The sequence below is a fragment of the Procambarus clarkii genome, chromosome 1 (genome assembly GCF_040958095.1).
Source record: "Procambarus clarkii isolate CNS0578487 chromosome 1, FALCON_Pclarkii_2.0, whole genome shotgun sequence".
Lineage (NCBI taxonomy): Eukaryota > Metazoa > Arthropoda > Malacostraca > Decapoda > Cambaridae > Procambarus > Procambarus clarkii.
Genome location: NC_091150.1, coordinates 35,375,271 through 35,394,438, shown reverse-complemented (window position 1 = coordinate 35,394,438; position 19,168 = coordinate 35,375,271). Strand labels below are relative to the sequence as shown.

The following is a 19,168-nucleotide window of genomic DNA, read 5'->3' as shown; positions in this document are numbered from 1 at the left end:
TGTTCTCCAGCACTATTCTGATGACATTACTGTTAAGGTAGAGACAACCTTCGCATTGCATGCTAGGTTTAGGTTGTTACAACCTGCAAGGTTGGTTTCCCACCCAGATGCCCCATGGCTGCCCCACTTTGGTTATAGGGACCCAGACCTAGGGGCGTTAGTCACTTAGACTTTGGTTCAGTCCGCGCTCCCTGGTCCTTTCCTTGTTGTTCATCCTGCACCTCCCTCCTTGCTTCCGGCTCCCAAACGTCTGAGGGTTTTGGAGTCAGCAGAATTTTGTTGCTAATGAGACTTGGGCAGCTTCGGGGGCTGCCCCATTTGGGGTGGGGGGGACAGAGGAATTCGAGCCGGTTCCTCCTGCCAAGGCTTCTGGGTCCCACCAGCAGGCCTCATCCTTTTCAGCTTTTCCCCTGAACTTTGCCTTTTCTTCAGGGTTGAGAGTATGGAGGACTGCTCTGCCCCGGGTCCCGACTTGGGGATCCCAGGGCTGGGGAGGAGTTGAACTGGGAGCCTTGGGCCTCCTTTGACCCCACTTGGGTGTTAGTGCCCTTTTTGAGGGGCTTGTTGTTGCAGGGGGGGGGGTTTCTTACCCCCCTTTATTGTGCGAGTACAATTTGAGTTCTGCTCCTCCCCAGGTTCGGTTTCGGGCTCCCTTGGGTTCCTCGGCCCCGTTCTTCTGGCGATTTTCTGCCTCTCGTATCTCACCGCGAGAGGTTCGGGAGGCTCTTGCGACATACCTCCTGCGAGATTCGGATTCCATCTCCATAATGGAATGTCCTTATTTAAGTTCGGTTCTTCTTCCTCATATTGGGTGCGTTTGGAGGTTCTGGAGTCGTCTTGGCTGGCAGACTGCTCTTTCTTTTCGTTGGGGGCATGGCAAGGGTCCTGTCGGTCCCACATGCTTGAGTGGCGAGAAACGTCTACCCAATTCAATCAACACCAGGCCCTTCAAAATCACTGTAAACCTACCAGAGACCAACGGCTAAAACCTGACCCCCCTGTATAGAGATGCAGAAGCAGAGGATACTAGATCACTGATCAAGAAAAAGATACCTGAAAGGTGAGCGAGACAGTACATTCAGCCAGGTAAATGGAACATAGATATGACACACATTGTACCTAATGAATCATCCAGTAGTGAAAAAGTTCACTTATTAGTTTCACTTGTGCACCACCTCAACTGCGCACATAGCTCCTTGACCCGTAGCCTTAATACCTCAGTCATTTTGCCTAGCGTGATGCATAAAAAAAAAAAAATAAAAAAACTCTTCAAGGTACTCTTCAACTCTTCTGCTGATATTCTTCAAGGCAAAGTTATTCATTGATGACATCCTGGACTTTGTCCTGAGGTCGTTTGTTTGCATACTTGCTCTAGATTTTAGTATTTGCTGCACATTCATGTGTACTTCTGCCTCACTTCTTGTGACTAACTTTTTATCTCAAACTACGCGTGCCTAGAGTGACCATTTTTAGGTGTTCACTGGTGTTGCCTCTGTGCAACCATAGGTATATTTTCTGATGGGTTCGAGTGGCTGTCTATGAGAGGTCTTTCTCCTGTGGAGGGAGCCTCGCCATTAGCAGTGCAAGGGGCTTTGACTCCTCTGTGAGGCTTTGAGGATAGGGGCAGTCTTGATTTTATTGCTTTTGGGATACACAGGGGGCTTGTATGTGATTTTTAAGGTAGACCACTTATGCCCTCTACACTCATTAATGTTTAGTGTCTATGATATTCAGCAAGTAGTGCTGAATATCACTAAAAATAATGAACCACAAGGTATTCCTGGAAGTAAAGTAGGTGAACAAGGTTGCCAGGTAACTATAGAAGCATGATTACAGAATAGTTTCAAGCAAAGGTTATATGGTTTCTCCTTGTTGGAGACAGGAAATCTGTTAAGGCTTATCAAGATGATCCTGGCCAACTACAATTTTTTTTCCCAGGATGCAACCCACAACAGTTGACTAACTTCCAGATTCCTGTCTATACTGCTTGGTGGACACACTTATCAGGTGTAAGGAAACATGCACAAACATCCATTTATATCCTATAGGCCTACTTCCTCTATTCTTATTTTAAGAATGACCATTTACATATTACAGTATTTAATATGAAAAGAATATCAACAACTTACGTAAGCTTGCCAGCAGCAAGTCTGAGGTTGTAGTTCTTTTCAAGGGCTGAGTTGAAAGCATTAGTGTCACTATCTGGGAAGTTAGCAAACTGAAGTTTCCCAACAGCCATTCGTAGCTCTTCATTGTCAACAATCAAATGGTTGATCCTTTCTCTCAAACTTCGTGCATATTTACCATCTTTCCCACGTACTGTTGAGAAAATTAGAACAATTTAATATTCACTTATGAATACTGTACATTAAAAAATAACAGATGACTACTTTAAAAAAAAAAAAAAAAAAAATTCACAATTTCATTAGGCTATGATCCAGATAAGATAAACTCCAAAGACCAATGGTTATTTAATTCATGAAAAATGTCCGCTGTGTAATAACAAGTGACTGCACAAACGAAGAGTTTTGAATCCTGAATGGTTCAAGTAGTTTGGTTTTGTAATGTAATGTAATGGTTTTTGATACAAATGAATTACAGAATTCATTGTTTCAGCAATAGTACAGAGCAGCAAACACATGGGGATCAAAAAGAGCCAAGAAAAAAACAGATGACCACAGCCATTGAAATAAGTGGACAAACAACAGGGTGAGGGTAGGTAAAGCCACACACACTAATTAAGGAAAGATGCAGATACACCAGAAGAATGAGGGTGACTGGCTGGGACCCTGGGTGACATGGGCTGCCACATGGAGTGATGGACAGAGTTGTTTGCCTGCTGCCAACTATTAACTGCCTAACTTTTCTATTTACATATAGTGGAAACTCCAGTAACGAATGTACCTCTTTACAAATTTTTTGGGTTACGAACTCAATTTCTTTGAAATATTACGAACTTTGCCTCGCCTTGTGACTCTGTTGATACATGTATGGGTCGACCAAGCGTGTGGTTCCTGGTGGCATAGGTGACTGCACTTCAGTTTACCAGTGCCTCCTGCTTAGTGACTATCGCGCTTGAATTCTTAGTAAAGAATTTCATTATATTTCTGCTTTTTTGGTTTTTGAACATAAAAGTAATTATTATATATCACACCCTGGGTCCTAAGAAAGTCAGTGGTAAGGTTCAACCTAAGAAAATAGCTTGAGTAGAGGCATTAGAGGATGTCCCTTCCTCATTAAGAAAATGTGTGAAGTATGGGAAGAACTGCAAAGATCTGTTGAAAAAACTCACCCATAAAAAGCTGCAGCAGGCCATTGCAATGACCTTTTTAATGAAAATGTGATGTCTTACTACAGACAAGTGTTAAAATGTATAGAAAAACAAGTGTCTTTAGACAGATTCTTGGTAAGACAAGCAAGCAGAGCCACAACCAAGTAGGCCCTAGTGGTATGCCTGCAAAACGTAGGAGAGAGAGTACCCCAGAGAAGTCATCACTGCCTGATGTTATAATGGAAGGGGACTTCCCTTCCAAACACAAACACCTCTCTTCCTCACCACCATCTTCAATACACCAACAAGTCATCAATAAAAGTAAGCTATAACTTGTATATACAATAATACAAAATATTTGTGTGTACTGTGTATGACACGTACAGTATTTTGAAGTTAATATTTTTGGGAGTGTGCAACGAATTAATCCAATTTACATTATTTCTTATGGGAAAATTCGTTTTAGGTTGCGAATTTTCGGCTTACAACCCGTCTCTGGGAACGGATTAAATTCTAAAACCAAGGTATCACTGTATACATATTTTTTAAATAGAGCTGTGGTTGGTTTTGTGATATCTTTGACTTTCAGAGCTTTAGTTGTGGGTCCATCTTTGATCCTCCACATACTCCCTTGGCTCTTCAGAGAACCATGTTCTGGCCATGGTTTTCAGCAGGCCAGTCTCATGAGCCTAATAATTAAGGGTGGCCAAGTGATACCAGTGCCATAAGCTACTGAGGGCTGGGGGAGCATAGAAAAAAATAAATCATAAATTAACTAAATATTGTTAAGTGGGTATCGCTTGCTGGTTGCATATACAACCGAGGCATGAAGGTATAGGCTACCACCTGAAACCTTGCACCTCAAACTCCCAAATTTGTTACTGTACTAGTGGAATTCAAAATAACTTACTTCTGCTTATAATAGGGCAAATAACTTACTTTTAATCGGAGCGATGTTTTCCCGCTGAAGTCGAATAATTTCGGATTCCATCTCTTCGTTCTCCAAGTTCATGGCATCGAGTATCTAAAGTAGAGAAATCATCAGTTATCAAAAAGAGATACTGTAATAGAGAAGTGTTATCACCGAGACATTTACTACAATTAAATTTACATTAACAAAATTCAATGTACAAAATTAGGTTCACTTATCACTCACTCTACTGTACATGCAAGGCTGATCATACATACCTTAATTTATATAGCTTGTTCAGAGTTAATATATATAAATTTTTATTTCATATTCCAGGTCCTGTTGACAAAATTCAATTACCAGTATTGTTAAATTCAATATTTATTAAATAAATTCTATAATTATTAAATAAAACTTTAAATTATGAAATGAAATTCTAATATACATTAATTTTTTTCAGGCATCTTTATGCATAATTCCCTGCATTTTCAAGTAAATACAGCAGATTTCACCCTTTTGTTTAAAAACCCAGCAGTGAATGTAGTGAAATGCCTCTTTCTGGTAGAGCCTTGGTGGCTTCCTGATGCTAAGTTATTGAGTTGACTTCCTGCTATTGAGTCATCAGCTATAGGAGCTCTGATTGGCCTACTGGGGACCTGAACTTGAACTTTGTTCCCCCTTCACAGAGGGGCAAAGAGCTGAGGATTGTTACAATCACCCACTGAGAAAGCGTCCATAAAGTAAAGGAAGCAATACAAATGACTGCAAAACTTGCATAAAACTAAACACAGAAACAGCAGACTCCAGAACCAATTCGCTCAGCTCCAAATAATTCACGCGAAACTAGCTTTAGCTCTCTAGTGCCTATGGATGCCAACAGGTGGTGCCCAAGGAGCTCCAGGTTTTCATCTCCAGCCATACATCACAACTAACACATGCTAAAGAATGACTGGCAACACCTGGATTAAAAGACATATGGGCTCCCAAGGGGGGCCATATGTCTTTTAATCCAGGTGTTGCCAGTGGGTTTGCTTTGTGGGTTTGTTCTATTCATTGGTGCAGATGATATAGGGTTCTGGTTATTGGTGACTGTCTGGAGGTGACTAACATTACTGTACTCATATGTGAGGTCTCCCCTTTAGTAGGCAGGTGCCCTGAGGCACCAAGCCAGCTGGAGGGGCGAGTTGTGAGAGAATATTACTTGTTTGCCAAACTTTAGTAGTACAGTAGTTGGTTGTTTCATGACTCCCTTTTTAAGGGCGGTTCATCTCGGTACAGAGTTGATCTCTGATCTCCAATTGCTCTTTATCTCATAGAGGGGGGCAAGTCAATGTCAAGTAGTACTTGGTTCTAGTAGAAGGAAATTATTACAGAAGCCTGGCTTATCCAACATGGCCTTAGGGTGACAGTGCCATAATACTGGGGGGGAAAGATGAGACTACCCAAAAGGAGCCATCATACTTGTTACTATATTTACATATTTTCTTATTAACAAACATTATCTTTCTCCAATCTTTTACTTTATTTTGAATGAGAAGGTGTGGGCAGGTTTATTTGGTTAGTTTACATAAATATAAATAAATATATATATATATATATATATATATATATATATATATATATATATATATATATATATATATATATATATATATATATATATATATATATATATATATATATATATATATATATATATATATATATATATATATATATATATATATATATATATATATATATATATATATATATATATATATATATATATATATATATATATATATATATATATATATATATATATATATATATATATATATATATATATATATATATATATATATATATATATATATATATATATATATATATATATATATATATATATATATATATATATATATATATATATATATATATAATATACACACAGTACAATAAGTGAATCTATATACTGTACAGAACTGTATATGCCAATATCAACAGCATCCAGTTCTTATGAGAAATCACTTGGTCCATTTTCTGTGCATCCAGATATGGATCTGGATACACGATAATGAACCTGAATCAGATTCTTTCCAAGTAATGTGGGAATGCATTTAATGTGGATCTGATAAAGAAGTTCACACTGAACAGTACTTCAAATCCATACTCTTTTAACAACCTTTATAAGAAAAATATTATACTGAATGAAAAAGACATGTACTGAATTGCCATTATATAAAGACTTGCTAAAATAAATGTAATTTAAAATGATATACAGTGTCACATACCTATAACAAAGTTCAAGCTGTTTAAGGGTGTTTTCTTTCACTGGTTTCTCCAACCAGCTATGGCTTCAAGGAGGTACTAGCATGTAGAAAGGTAGTTATTCACATTATTAAGAAAATCAAAGCAGAAAGTTTTTGAAATAATTAAGGAGGTTTTATAGGTCTCAGATGTAAGGATCAAAGCTTTAGTAACCACAGCTTACACTATACACTATGGTGGAAATTGCTATGGTATCTTTTTATAAAATTTTCTAATGCCTTTTTCATCTCAAACACTTCGCTTCCAAATGGGTGCCACCAAACGGAAGATCATACAGGCAACCCTTGATGGTTGTCTGCTCATCGTGCTAATCTTCCATGTCCCACTTGCATATTTTCCTTCAATTTCTACCGTCAGTAATCACCTCCGGTTGAAAACACATTTCCAATGAAAACAAAAATTAGAAACTGACTGCTCTGTCTGTTATGTAAGTACAGTACTGTAATTCCATTGCACAACTTAAAAAGTTTAAATAGCAGGAACTATTGATATGTAAAGAAAAATTTAGCTTACATTTACGAAACATGACTTTATGGGAAGATCATTCTGCTGCTGCTCCTAAAGGTTTATGATCCACTGCACGTTAGGTTAACCTCCCAGGCTATAATCATCCTGAGGTGATTCAGTATATGCACCACCAAGAAAAACACAGGACCAGGGAGCACCTCCAGCCACAACAGAGTGTGCAAGTGAAAGGACAGGGACTACAACTCAAAGAATAACCAAGGATCATTTGCAAGCCAGGAGGAAACTGGAACCCCATATCTCAACCAGAAAGTGGCAGAGGGACAAAACCCAAACAGCACCAAGGAAGAAAACAAGTTGGCTTTTGGGTTAGGGACCCAGAAGCAGGTGTGATGCTGCTATTTAGTGATGGTTGGTATAAATAGCCAAGCTGGGCAACTGGAAGTTAGCAGTCCTCACCTTAGCAGTTACTTGTGATGCCAAGGAAGTGTTAGTAAAGGCTTTGAATTTTAATGAATGGTCATCTTGGGTTTAATCCTTGAATGACACAACTGTTAAATGCTGACATCCCCCAAGGTGCACATGAAAAAAAATTTCTAAAAAATTATTTCTGAGGGGAGCCCCTATGGCTCCCTGACCAAGTATATATGATTTTGACCAAAATCATATACAGTATACTGTACATGATTTGTGCCCTCCAACTATTAATGATCTTCTCCAGTGACCCCTGATCATCTTAATAAACCCTGTAGGGACATCTTGAAAAATTGCTGTGGATATAGTGCCAGAATGTCACCCTGCCTGACTGTGCGTGATCTTATCCTATGGACACATCCAATCGTAATTTAGAGTAGCAAAATGAGATAGCTTAGAAATACCCACTATCCAAAACAAACTTCGGATATTCGTGACTAGTGTTCGAGATTAGTTTTCTTCCACTTAATCTGCACTTTTTTTTAATCCAGTTTCTGGAAAACATTCTGCCTGTGGAACCATATAGAAAACAGTTTATAAAGACTAGAAAAAAGACAAATTGTTCTACTTACCACAAAAGATGATCACCACTATCAATACTATTAATAAACCATTAGTGATAAAATTAAGAAAAAATAAAACAAAAGTCTGTTAGTCACACCTGCAAAGCTTCTACTCCTACAGAAGAGGATAACTCAGAAGACAAATCCTCTTCAACACTGCTTGACAAATCTTCAGGCAAACTGGGTGAAGCACAACCACTTGGGAGAGGGATGCTTTGAGATGTAGATTCTTTTTCTTCAATGTCAAACAAAGCTTCCACATTATCTGATGATAAAGGAAGTTGAGTAGACAATCCTGCCTCTACTGCTGGTGGGTTAGTCATTGGATTGGTTTCTGGAATTTCATGTAGCATTTCTGGCATTTCTTTAACAGGTTTCATATGCAAATCAGAAACAAAGTTTGGCTTATTATGAATAAGATTAGGATCGACAAATGCTGGATCAGTAGGTTTGGGGCTTTCAACTTTACCATGCAAAAACGACATGCCAGCTTTTCTATTTGGGTTAAGCACAACTCCAGTATCTTCTAAAGGCATTACAAGAGGTTCTACAAGTGATTCAACATTTAATAAACCATCTCCATTTCCATCAGCCAGAACCGGAATGAAAGATCCACTTTGGTAATCAGGATTATCAGAATCCATTTCAGCTTGAAATTTATCCATAATAGGAGGTGATGAATCAACCAAAAAATCTGGATCTGGATGCGAGGAAGCCTGAAGGGGCATGTTCATGCAGGAAACCAGATCATCTTGGAGTTCACGCAGCCTACGTACCTGTGCTGAATTCATACTTTCTTGCCAGACTGAGCGACTGGACCAACCTGAAACATTTATGAAGTTACTGTATGAACACTTCTGCATTCATTGACATTTTAAAATACTCAAAAATATATAATAATAATAATAATAATAATACAGTAATAATAATAATAATAATAATAATAATAGTAATAATCATCATTGAATGTAATGAAATGCCTTTCTGGTTGGTTAGCTCTACACACATCATGTCACACCAGGACCCTTGCGAGTAACTTGAAGCTTACCCGAGACCAGTTGAAAAAACCTGGCCCCTATCACAGAGGCACAGCGAGTAAGGGACGCGAGATCACCCTAACCGAAAAATAAGCCACCAGAAAGGTAAAACAAGACCAAATAGACAACAGCATGGCAAATCTCAACCACTTTGAAAATAAGGCCCACAATAGTTAGGTCACTTACAAATCAGTAACAAGTTCACACTGCCAGAAGTACTCAGACCGCCAGGTGCAACTCAGTCATAAGCCAACCAAATGAAAAAAAAATCAATTTAAAGGGGAAGGGAAGGTCCAGGGAGCCACCAAGAACCCACCTGGAAGAGGCATTTCATTGCATTCAATGCTGGTTTTCTAGGACTCCACAGTGGCTCCGTGTTGCTATCTCATCACAGAGAACAAAAACAAAGAGGGACTCACTAGGGGGGCAGAGGAGAGCAGAAGACAGTAACCCACAAAAAGGGAGGAATCTATGCTTGGTAACCCTACCCAGTGCCACAAAAGCTTGGCATGGCCCAGGCACATTAACAAAGTATTGGCCACCCCAACTCTATTAGAATGCCATAACTCCCAAGCCTGAACACCAGCCCATGACATTAGAAAATACAGTGGACAAAGCTGGAAACTTCTGCACATCTTGGATCTGAAGGTCGACTGCAGGCTGACTAAATTTAATGACACCACAAATAACCTGAGGCAAATAGACCTTGGAACAAGGAGCCAAGGAAACTAGATCAACAAATAACGCATCACCTAGAGTGTCCAGAGCGACACAAATAATTACGCACAGCCACAACCAGACATAATAAGTGATGCACCCCAGCAGAACAAACCAAAAGTAAAAAACCAAGGCCACCACTCTGGAATCCAACTATCTCCTTCTAAACCAGCAAAGCAGAAGGTTGCAGGTGAAGAAACTGCCTACTGGGGCCAAAAGGAGTTCCCTGATTTGACATCTGGAAGCTAGAGCCAATAAAAACAAGGCAATGTAAAAAGAATAATGAACCTAGGAGACAACTAAGAATTGAGATGAAAGATGAACCTAAACCTGATCAAGACACCAAGAAGGCTCAGGAGGAAAGTGAGCAGGCCAGATCAACAAGCTGGTGGCTTCCTTCCTATGTGGCATAGGAAGGAAGCCACCAGTTCCATGCTGATGCATAGAGGTCCACTTGAGGATGCCAGAATGTCTTGCAAGGTTAATGGAAAGAGGGCCATTGATGGTTCATTCCATGGAAATGGAACTAGAGTGAGAGACCATCCACAAGAACATTGGACATGTATCCCCACATAAATTGAGAGTAGAGCCAAACCCCAAGAATGCAGAACACGAGCTACTAGCAGACTCCAGTCCAATTAAGGAAGGGATCAAAGTGACTCCCCCATCCCTTTGATTAAAACAATGAATGACCGTAAAGCAGTTGAAGTAGAGAGAAATCACCGAGTCCGAAGGAAGACTAATGAACCTCAGAGCATGCCAAACCTCTGCAAACTCATGAACCATCCAAGTTCACAAGGCTTTCAAACATAAGTTGAAAATACCAACAACTTCAACTTAATCATAAAACCTAGGGACCTCTCCCCTAGGGCTTCCATATCCACACCATACTGCAAACAATGTGCAGAGGAAATAAATGTTCCCACAAGCTAGCAGCCACCTGATAAACCCTGTCCCAAGGAGACTCAGCCAGAACAGACCCAATAATGACAAACATCACAGGCCTTTGGGTAGAAGCTATCGTCTACCCAACAGGCAGCATGGAGGAAGCAGAACAAATGACCACTGGCATATAACGAAACCGATGAGCATCCATCAACTCGCATCCACTAAGTGTAGGCTCGGCGAACCAGTCCACATCTGAACCACACTAAAGACCTGCGGGAGCTTTCCAGGCCATGACAGCGAAAACCAAGCCGGGACATCAGGCACAGGTAGCCACTTGCCAGTGGACATTGAATGCAGTTTCATGTATAACAGCAACTGAGGGGTGTAAACATGCTGTAAAACAGGCATAAAAACTCAAGCACACCCACAACCTTGAGTTCAAAGAATGGCCAACACTTATCTAGAAACCCAGGAGGCAGCATAAAACGTATATCTGAATGTTGCTGCAACAAGCAAATGAAAGGAGCTGCACCTGGCAGCCCGGGAGCTTCCAGTACTGTCACCTGGAGATGACAGTCATCATCCATCTGAAGTCATCCCCACCACCAGGTGGGGATGACTAGCGAGTGAATGACCTAACTATTATATGCTTTGTTTTCAGAGTTGATTACATATGTTGTAGTATATGCTTTGTCTTGATCTACCTTCCTGGTGGCTTTTTTCTCAAGAGGGTGATTTAGCACTCTCTGTTGTCTGCATATCTGAGAGGGGGTGGCTCTATTGGCTACTGGTCTCCAGTAGGCTTTTAATAACTGGCAAACATGACATGATATGTGTGGAGCTTACCAGGCAGAGAGCCACCATAGAGCCATCCCAAAAATGTTCCAAGTTTGAGACCCACCCAATACGATATGGGAATAAACGCTACATGTACAGTGCTTCCGTGAAAAACTCACACCTCCAAATAACGGAACAAAACCGCCCACTTGGTTTCACCTTTAAAACTCGGATATTCCTCACCACATTCCTGAGAAGAACATGGTGAAAAACCAAATCATCGGTTCATATTGTAAAGCAATAATCAAAGATTTTTTCCCCATATTTGCTAATTTTGCTTATTTATTTATATTATAAATACTGTACTGTAAATGCACTAATAATTTAGAAATGTTTTGGTAAGCATGGACTGTACTCTAAATTGTACAAACGAGTTTGTTTATGTAACATTATTTATTAGGCTATCTTGAGGTTATCTTGAGGTTATCTTTAGATGATTTCAGGGCTTTAGTGTCCCCGCGGCCCGGTCCTTGACCAGGCCTCCACCCCCAGGAAGCAGCCTGTGACAGCTGACTAACACCCAGGTACCTATTTTACTGCTAGGTAACAGCGGCATAGGGTGAAAGAAACTCTGCCCATTGTTTCTCGCCGGCGCCTGGGATCGAACCCGGGACCAAAGGATCACAAGTCCAGCGTGCTGTCCGCTCGGCCGACCGGCTCCCTAGGCACCCAGGCCCACTGTGAGAACATGCATATCAACCAAGTGTTTTCCTTGTGGGTGAGTGCAGTCTGACCTCTCATTACTCAAGCATTTTTACTAGCTTTTGTATATCTGAATATGTTGAAACATATATTCTATAATAAACTAAGAAAAATGCTTAAAATTTGGTGACAAATAGCCAAAACAGGGACAAATTTTTGTATGCCCCTGATTGAGTCTGGAATGATCTGATCTGGAATTTCAAGGAAGCACTGTACAGTGCAATACTGTGAATAATACAGATCTCATTCTCATACTAACATAGGAGAAACACTGATTGTTATTCTACATTGTACCTATCCTAGAAGTGGTTTTAAATAAAGCTGAGCATGTAAAACAAAGCAAGGACAAAACTATATAAAAAAAAACTTGGTTCAACAACTAAGTAACAATGCTACCATGAATACTATTTAAAGTACTATACGATGCTCTAAACTACACACATTACTACATTCAATCTTAAATTAAACACACTTTCTGGTCTGGAAAATTCCAACTACTGTACATATCCAACTGGAAACAGGATTACATTAACATGTGTACCTCAAATCTTTGTTTTTTGTTTTGTACACCACTAGATTTGAACATTTTTACTACCACCACCAAGAGGGGGATGTTAGAAAATTTGGAGCTCTTGTGTGTTACAATTCAGAAGCAAGTGTTAATATTTACAATTCTCATTGTAGGTGTATTCTCATATTTTAGAACCTCAATGTGCTCTTGTAGATGTATCATGAATTGACCATGAAACCCTTCTCCAATCATGGACTTTTTGTCACTAGGAGGTTGTATTGAGAGGAAGGACTATCTCGCTAGAGAACACTACATGTGGGTTTGTCTTCCTGCTCGACTTTCTGCAGTAGCCTAGCATGACAATCACACAAAGTGATGGCAGTAATGTAGATTCAGTTGTTCAACATACGATGCATCATTCATGGATGAGTCATTAATTTCAGTACATCTTGAGAATTTTTACTCTAAAGAGAAAACAAAGATACTTAGTCTGACAATAGAACATTCAACACAAGAATATATATACTCTGTCTCAGTAGGTAAGGAGTTGGTGTGTTGGGACTTCATAACATTAGGTATGGTGTTGATCAACATTTTCCAAGAATTGAACAAGAAGTGAGGTAATGCAATACTGAAAACACCTTGTTTTTGTTTACCTTGTTTGTTTTTTGTTTACACACACACACACACACACACACACACACACACACACACACACACATACACACACATACACACACACATACACACACACACATACACACACACATACACACACACATACACACACACACACACACACACACACACACACACACACACATACACACACACACACATACACACACACACAGTTGAGAGGCGGGCCGAAAGAGCAGAGCTCAACCCCCGCAAGTTCACTACTAACGAGTGCTGCTTCCACGTATCACCACGGTCCCGTTTTCCCACCTTCCTACCTAAAAGCAGTAACCGCACACACGAAATGCAACATCTCTCCTTACCTGCAACAACAGTGTATACTGTATAAGCTCATGTTGCAGGTTTCTCTTAGACTTGATACAGCTCACACATGTGCTATACTCAGTAGTTATCTGACACTGGTGTTTCCACTGTAGCGAGTAAACAATATACTCACTACAGTCTCTCATTATCTTAATGGCATAACTAATTAGCACTAACTACACAAGCTACAATCCTATCCCTATTTACAGGAAACATTCTTTCCATCCTGGTTGGAGGAAGCCGAGGTGTAGTCACCGAATATAAGCAAGCGAATTGCGAATAGCCAACAGTACAATTTCCACAGTCAAGAATGTAGCACTTGTCATATGCAGTTCTAATTGACCCCAAGACGCTACAGCTTCGACACAGAACAGACAGCAGACTGGGACCGCATCGAGCTACAACACTCTCCCACATAGAGCTCCGCGTCTCCGGCCTCACTCAGCTCTCTGCTCTGCTCCAAGCTCCGCCTCAACGTCTACGACACTGCTGTATCCAAGACTACTAAATAAATATGAAAACCCACTAAACACCGTGTATCTAATCTACTCAACAACGTAACATAATCGTCGTTACACCACAATATGAATTACTGTTTCATCTTTATCTCAGGTTCATTAAAATGAAGAACCAGATCTCCTTACATGTTAAATATCTGAAAAGTTATAATGGCACCTGTACTTAGTTAACACATCTATAATAGTGATCACTCAGGTATCTTATTATGAATCAAGTTTAAGTCACCATCATGCACATTTCTTAGATATGGAAATATTTTCTAAAGTACAGTAATAGTTCTATGGTCATATTTTCTGTCTTTCCTATTACTAAGAGTGGTGGATGTGACACAATTGCATGAATGAAACATATCGTCCAGGCTCTCTTGCCTATGCCGAGATTTATTCACTCGACATTGTCACGAAGGAGGGACCAGATGTCTTGTTCACTAACGACACAGCCTATCATAGATTTCCTGTGATGCTTCAATTCCCAAAGTTAGAAATCTTACACCAGATATACAAGTCTTATACACCTGCAGGCAGTAACTGCTATGGGTAACTATACTTATATTAATCCTTCACATAAATTTTCAGTCAGACCTTTCCTATCATGCATCTTACCTGCTATAATAATGGTCTATTTTAATATAGTTGACTGAATAATCAAAACACCTTATGCTCCAAATTTTCACATGCCAATGTTTGCTACCATTACATTCACTACTAACAAGTTGTTCACAACAAACACTAGTGTGGTCAAGGGCCCTAATACATGCAGGAAAGTGAAACATACACTTAAGAGTGAGTTATTTTGGCATTTATAGAATCGAAACTTTAATGAAAAGGATTTTATACAGTAGATAAATAGAGGATGGTGATGACAGACTGTTGATATACAGCCCATCCTCCTAAAATGATAGTACTTAGAGCAACTATTAGGTTGAAAGTTTAAAAATGGACTGTTGAGTCAACAATGAACATGTTTTGTACTATTAATTTTATGGAGCACACAAAACAAATATAACCAAAAACCAGACAAACATTCCGAGGCCTAGTATACCATGTACTATATTAAGCCTAAGATTGCATTGACAGACTGGGTTAGGCTTTATTCTTTAGTTCCTTTCCATTTTTTAGTTTGCCATTTGGGCTAATTCAATATTATGTACTATGAACTTTTTGAGTTCAACAGTACATTCTATATGCTAAACCAAATAGTTCCTATAAGCATACAGGTACTATCATTATGGGAGGATGGGCTGTGGTATGTGCTGGTGAGTGTGTGGTAGTGGGTGGGTGGGTGGTGGTGAGTGGGTGGGTGGGTGGTGGTGAGTGGGTGTGTGGGTGGGTGGGTGGGTGGTGGTGAGTGGGTGTGTGGGTGGGTGGGTGGTGGCGATGGTGAGTGGCGAGTGGGTGGGTGGTGGTGGGTGGGTGGTGGTGAGGAGTGGGTGGGTGGTGGCGATGGTGAGTGGCGAGTGGGTGGGTGGTGGTGGGTGGGTGGTGGCGATGGTGACAAGTAGATGACATTACAGTACTGTAGTGAGTAGATGGTGATAGTGAATGTTCAGAAACAATCAGGAAATATTTTGTTTATTTTGCAGTAATGTACATAAAATAACAAGCAGTTTGCAGACAATACTACCATAATGTAGCTTCACCAAAAACACCTGTGAAAAAGATGATCATGAATGACATGGTACGAGCTCAAAGGGTAAAACCATTTCTGTGTACAGGCAATATGGAACAAGAATTGGTGAGGCCATACCTGCAAAAAGCTTTCTAGGCAAAATCCCATATTGAATGGTCTTGGCACAAAGGATAAAAAAGGTAAAATGCAAATGGGAGCGAGGGCTAACAAAATAAGGCCAACCTTCAAACAATTTCATGAAAGCACTCCAAAAATGGGAAAAGAAGGAGAGAAAGAACACATGAATGCTAGAGTCTAAATTGGAGATAGAAGTGAATCTCATGAACTGGAAAGAAAATGTATAAAGGAAAGTCAACGACAATACACAGCAGCATGTCAAAGCCCTGAGATTGCAAACAAAACCAGAAGGTGGCTGGCATAGGCAGAAAGAATATACGTTTTCATGAACCAAAAGCCGAGGTACATCTCTGAAATTCGCATACTGTATTTGCATACAGTGAGAGCAGGCCCAAAACACTTATCCCAGCTAAGGAAAAAATGCAGCCGAGAAGGGCATTGGCAGCATTCTGTTCAGCAAGTCTAATGCCCAAACTCCCGTGCACCCCAAAAAAGAAGAACCCCAGTCTGCTCCAACCTCAGCCTAGTAGAAGCTCATACACCACCCAGAAGCAGATACCTTGAGAGGACGCAGTTTTGAAGTAATGGACACCAGAATCCTCCAGGGAAGTAACCCTGACTAGGCAGAGGCAATGCCAGTGAATGCTTGGGAAAGGAACTCTTGAACATAAGCAGCCTGGGGTAAATAGGAGATTCAATGTCCATTCAAGAGTGAGGCTTGCATAGAAAATATGAAGAAAATATGTATTTGAAGCAAACACCAAAAACTAGAATAAACACAAGTTCAGGCTTCTGCAGGACTAATTCCAAAGGATAGCAAACACTTGTCTGGAAAATAAAATGGGACACGATGACCTGCTGCTTTGGCAGCACCAGGCACATGATTGATCTGGTATTACCAGCCAGACCCCAACCTGCTGGGACTGCCACCTGGCAGTGGATTACTGTTACCAGTAGTGGCAATGACCAGTGTACCTAGTTGTCAGGGGTTTCTAATTTTTGCAATTGTATTTTTTGGAGTGCTCTACCTTTCTGGTAGTTTATTTTCTCTTGCCATGGATTCATCTAATTACATCCTGCTCTTTTTAAGGTGACCAGGTTCTGGCCGATTTGCAGTAGGCTTTTTATGACTTGCAAGGACCTAGTGTGTAGAGGTATCCAGGTAGCTAACACCATGGAGCCACCAAGGGACCCCTTCCAGAAAATCTCATCACAAAATACCATGATTTCATTCAGATTGCACTCAAGTGGTTGATTATCTAAACAGGGGTTGGTGAACTTGGTTTCTTTTCCTGTGGGGTGGACTCTCAGGGTAGCCTCATTTCTGGGAAGTCATAATTTTGTTCTCAGTGATGTCCACATTCAAGGGGTCTCGAATATACTTGCGGATAGCCTCCCCTGTTTACACCTATTTTTGATGAATTGGGAGGTGGATAATACCTCCTTCACTGAATATTCAAGGTTTCTGGTGTCTGTGCAAGTGGACCTCTTTGTCTCCATTTCCTCTTAGATCAGTTTCTTTAGTTACCTCAGGCCTTCTTTCACCTTCAGCCGACTCATGCACTTATTGAACCCTCCATGGGTTTTAAGGAGTGCACCCCCCTCAAACATAAAAGGCTGCCTCCTTGCTGGGGTTGGCTTTTTGGAGTCACATTACTGACCTTCATGTTCTTCGTTGCAACAAGGGGGCTTTGTGCATTTGGAATGGGGGGACCACTATCTTTATCTGCAGTTTCTATATTTCTTGCTAAGACTGAGATGTCTGCCTTATGGAGTTGCTTGCTGTTGGTTAACACTTCGTTTGTCCAGCTTCCCTAATTTGTCCTGTGGAAGGTGTGCTGTATTATCTGTACACTACTCAGGGAGGAAGGGAGGTAAGGTCGGAAAGGTAGGTATGGTTGGTAAGGTACATAGAGTTGGTAAGGTAGGTAGGGTTTGGATTTGGATTTTTGAGTAGGAGAGGAAAGTGGAGTTACTTTGACATTATCTTGAACTGGTATGGAAGGGTGCTTATCCGATCTATCTGGCTTCTTCCCCATTTGTCCTGCCTTCTCTTCCCTTATGAAAACTGCTTTTCCTTTTTCATTCTTCAATCTCCTCTCCATATCCTACCTTTATCTTTTTCTAACCATGTTCATTCATTTGTAAATACTGTACTTGTATTACCCATATCGACTGTCTTTTCCCAATCATTTTTGTTTGCAATCCTCATTACTGTGTAAAGAATTTTTGTTACCTTGATTGTCTTTAAATCTCATTGTATTTTATTACTATAATCATCTTCAGATCAATAATATTAGTTTTCATAAGCAGCAGTATTTTAAATTTTAGACACGGTAAACCACTATAGAATAAGTACCCAAGGGAGCCCATAAACACCAGAAAGCTCTTATGAACTATAAATTACACAGGAATAAAAATGTAAACACATTATCAGCTGCTTACCACAAAATGTCCCAAGCATGTACTCATGGAAATTTTGCACATCCAGTCTGGTTCGTTCTTGGCTGGCAATCAGGAATTCCGGGGATGAATCCCAGCAGGACACAAATGGTTGGATGCATTTCCTATCACCTAATATGCCCCTGTTCACCAAGCAGTAAACAGCTTGGGATTACATCCTGGGGAGGACCAGTAGTTAAATCATGGGGGGGAGGGGGGGGGGGAACATGATATAAGCCTTACATGTATTTATGCATATATACTGGCTGCCTACATCCAATACAATGAATTACTGTATTATATAAAAATGGACTTCTATAAATGTTCTAAACCATTACACGATGAGAAAATTTAATAGATATTATTTTTTTAAGGAAAAGTTTGAGACAATGTACCATAAACACATTACCTGTAACGTTGTTGTAAACTTCGTTTACAACAATGAAGTTCCAGAATTATGGTAGATGTTCACCAGTAATTCCATGTAGTTTGTGAAAGTTTGAACAGAGTAGGTACCTAGGGTTCGAGTGACTAATCGGTGGACCTATACCCAATTAAGAAGTGTGTTAGTGTCATAAAATTCATCTGCTATAGCAAATGAACAGCAGACTAGGTACACGACATACAAGCAATTGAACTGTGTTGCAAGCTAGGCACCTATACAGGAGTTGCTGTGATGATCACATTTTAATAATGAGGATTCATGAAACAATTATTTAACAAAAAATCAGAAGGGCAAACACAGTTCATTAAAATGCTGGCAAATGTATA

General features: G+C 40.1%; 1 protein-coding gene across 27 annotated transcripts in view; it reads right to left on the bottom strand.

Annotated features, from left to right (window-relative positions):
- The window catches only part of LOC123767641 (golgin subfamily A member 6-like protein 24), a 59,991-nt gene that overhangs the window by 16,172 nt on the left and 24,651 nt on the right, over positions 1 to 19,168 (bottom strand). For 25 of the 27 annotated variants that reach the window (XM_045758029.2, XM_069332190.1, XM_069332354.1 and 22 more), the window contains 3 exons: positions 8,095 to 8,819; positions 4,211 to 4,295; positions 2,130 to 2,319 (listed from right to left, as the gene is read on the bottom strand). In XM_045758029.2, the coding sequence (XP_045613985.2) occupies positions 2,130 to 2,319; positions 4,211 to 4,295; positions 8,095 to 8,819 (1,000 nt within the window). The remainder of the gene's footprint in view (positions 1 to 2,129; positions 2,320 to 4,210; positions 4,296 to 8,094; positions 8,820 to 19,168) is intronic. The other 2 variants (XM_069332638.1, XM_069332681.1) reach the window with 1 other exon arrangement.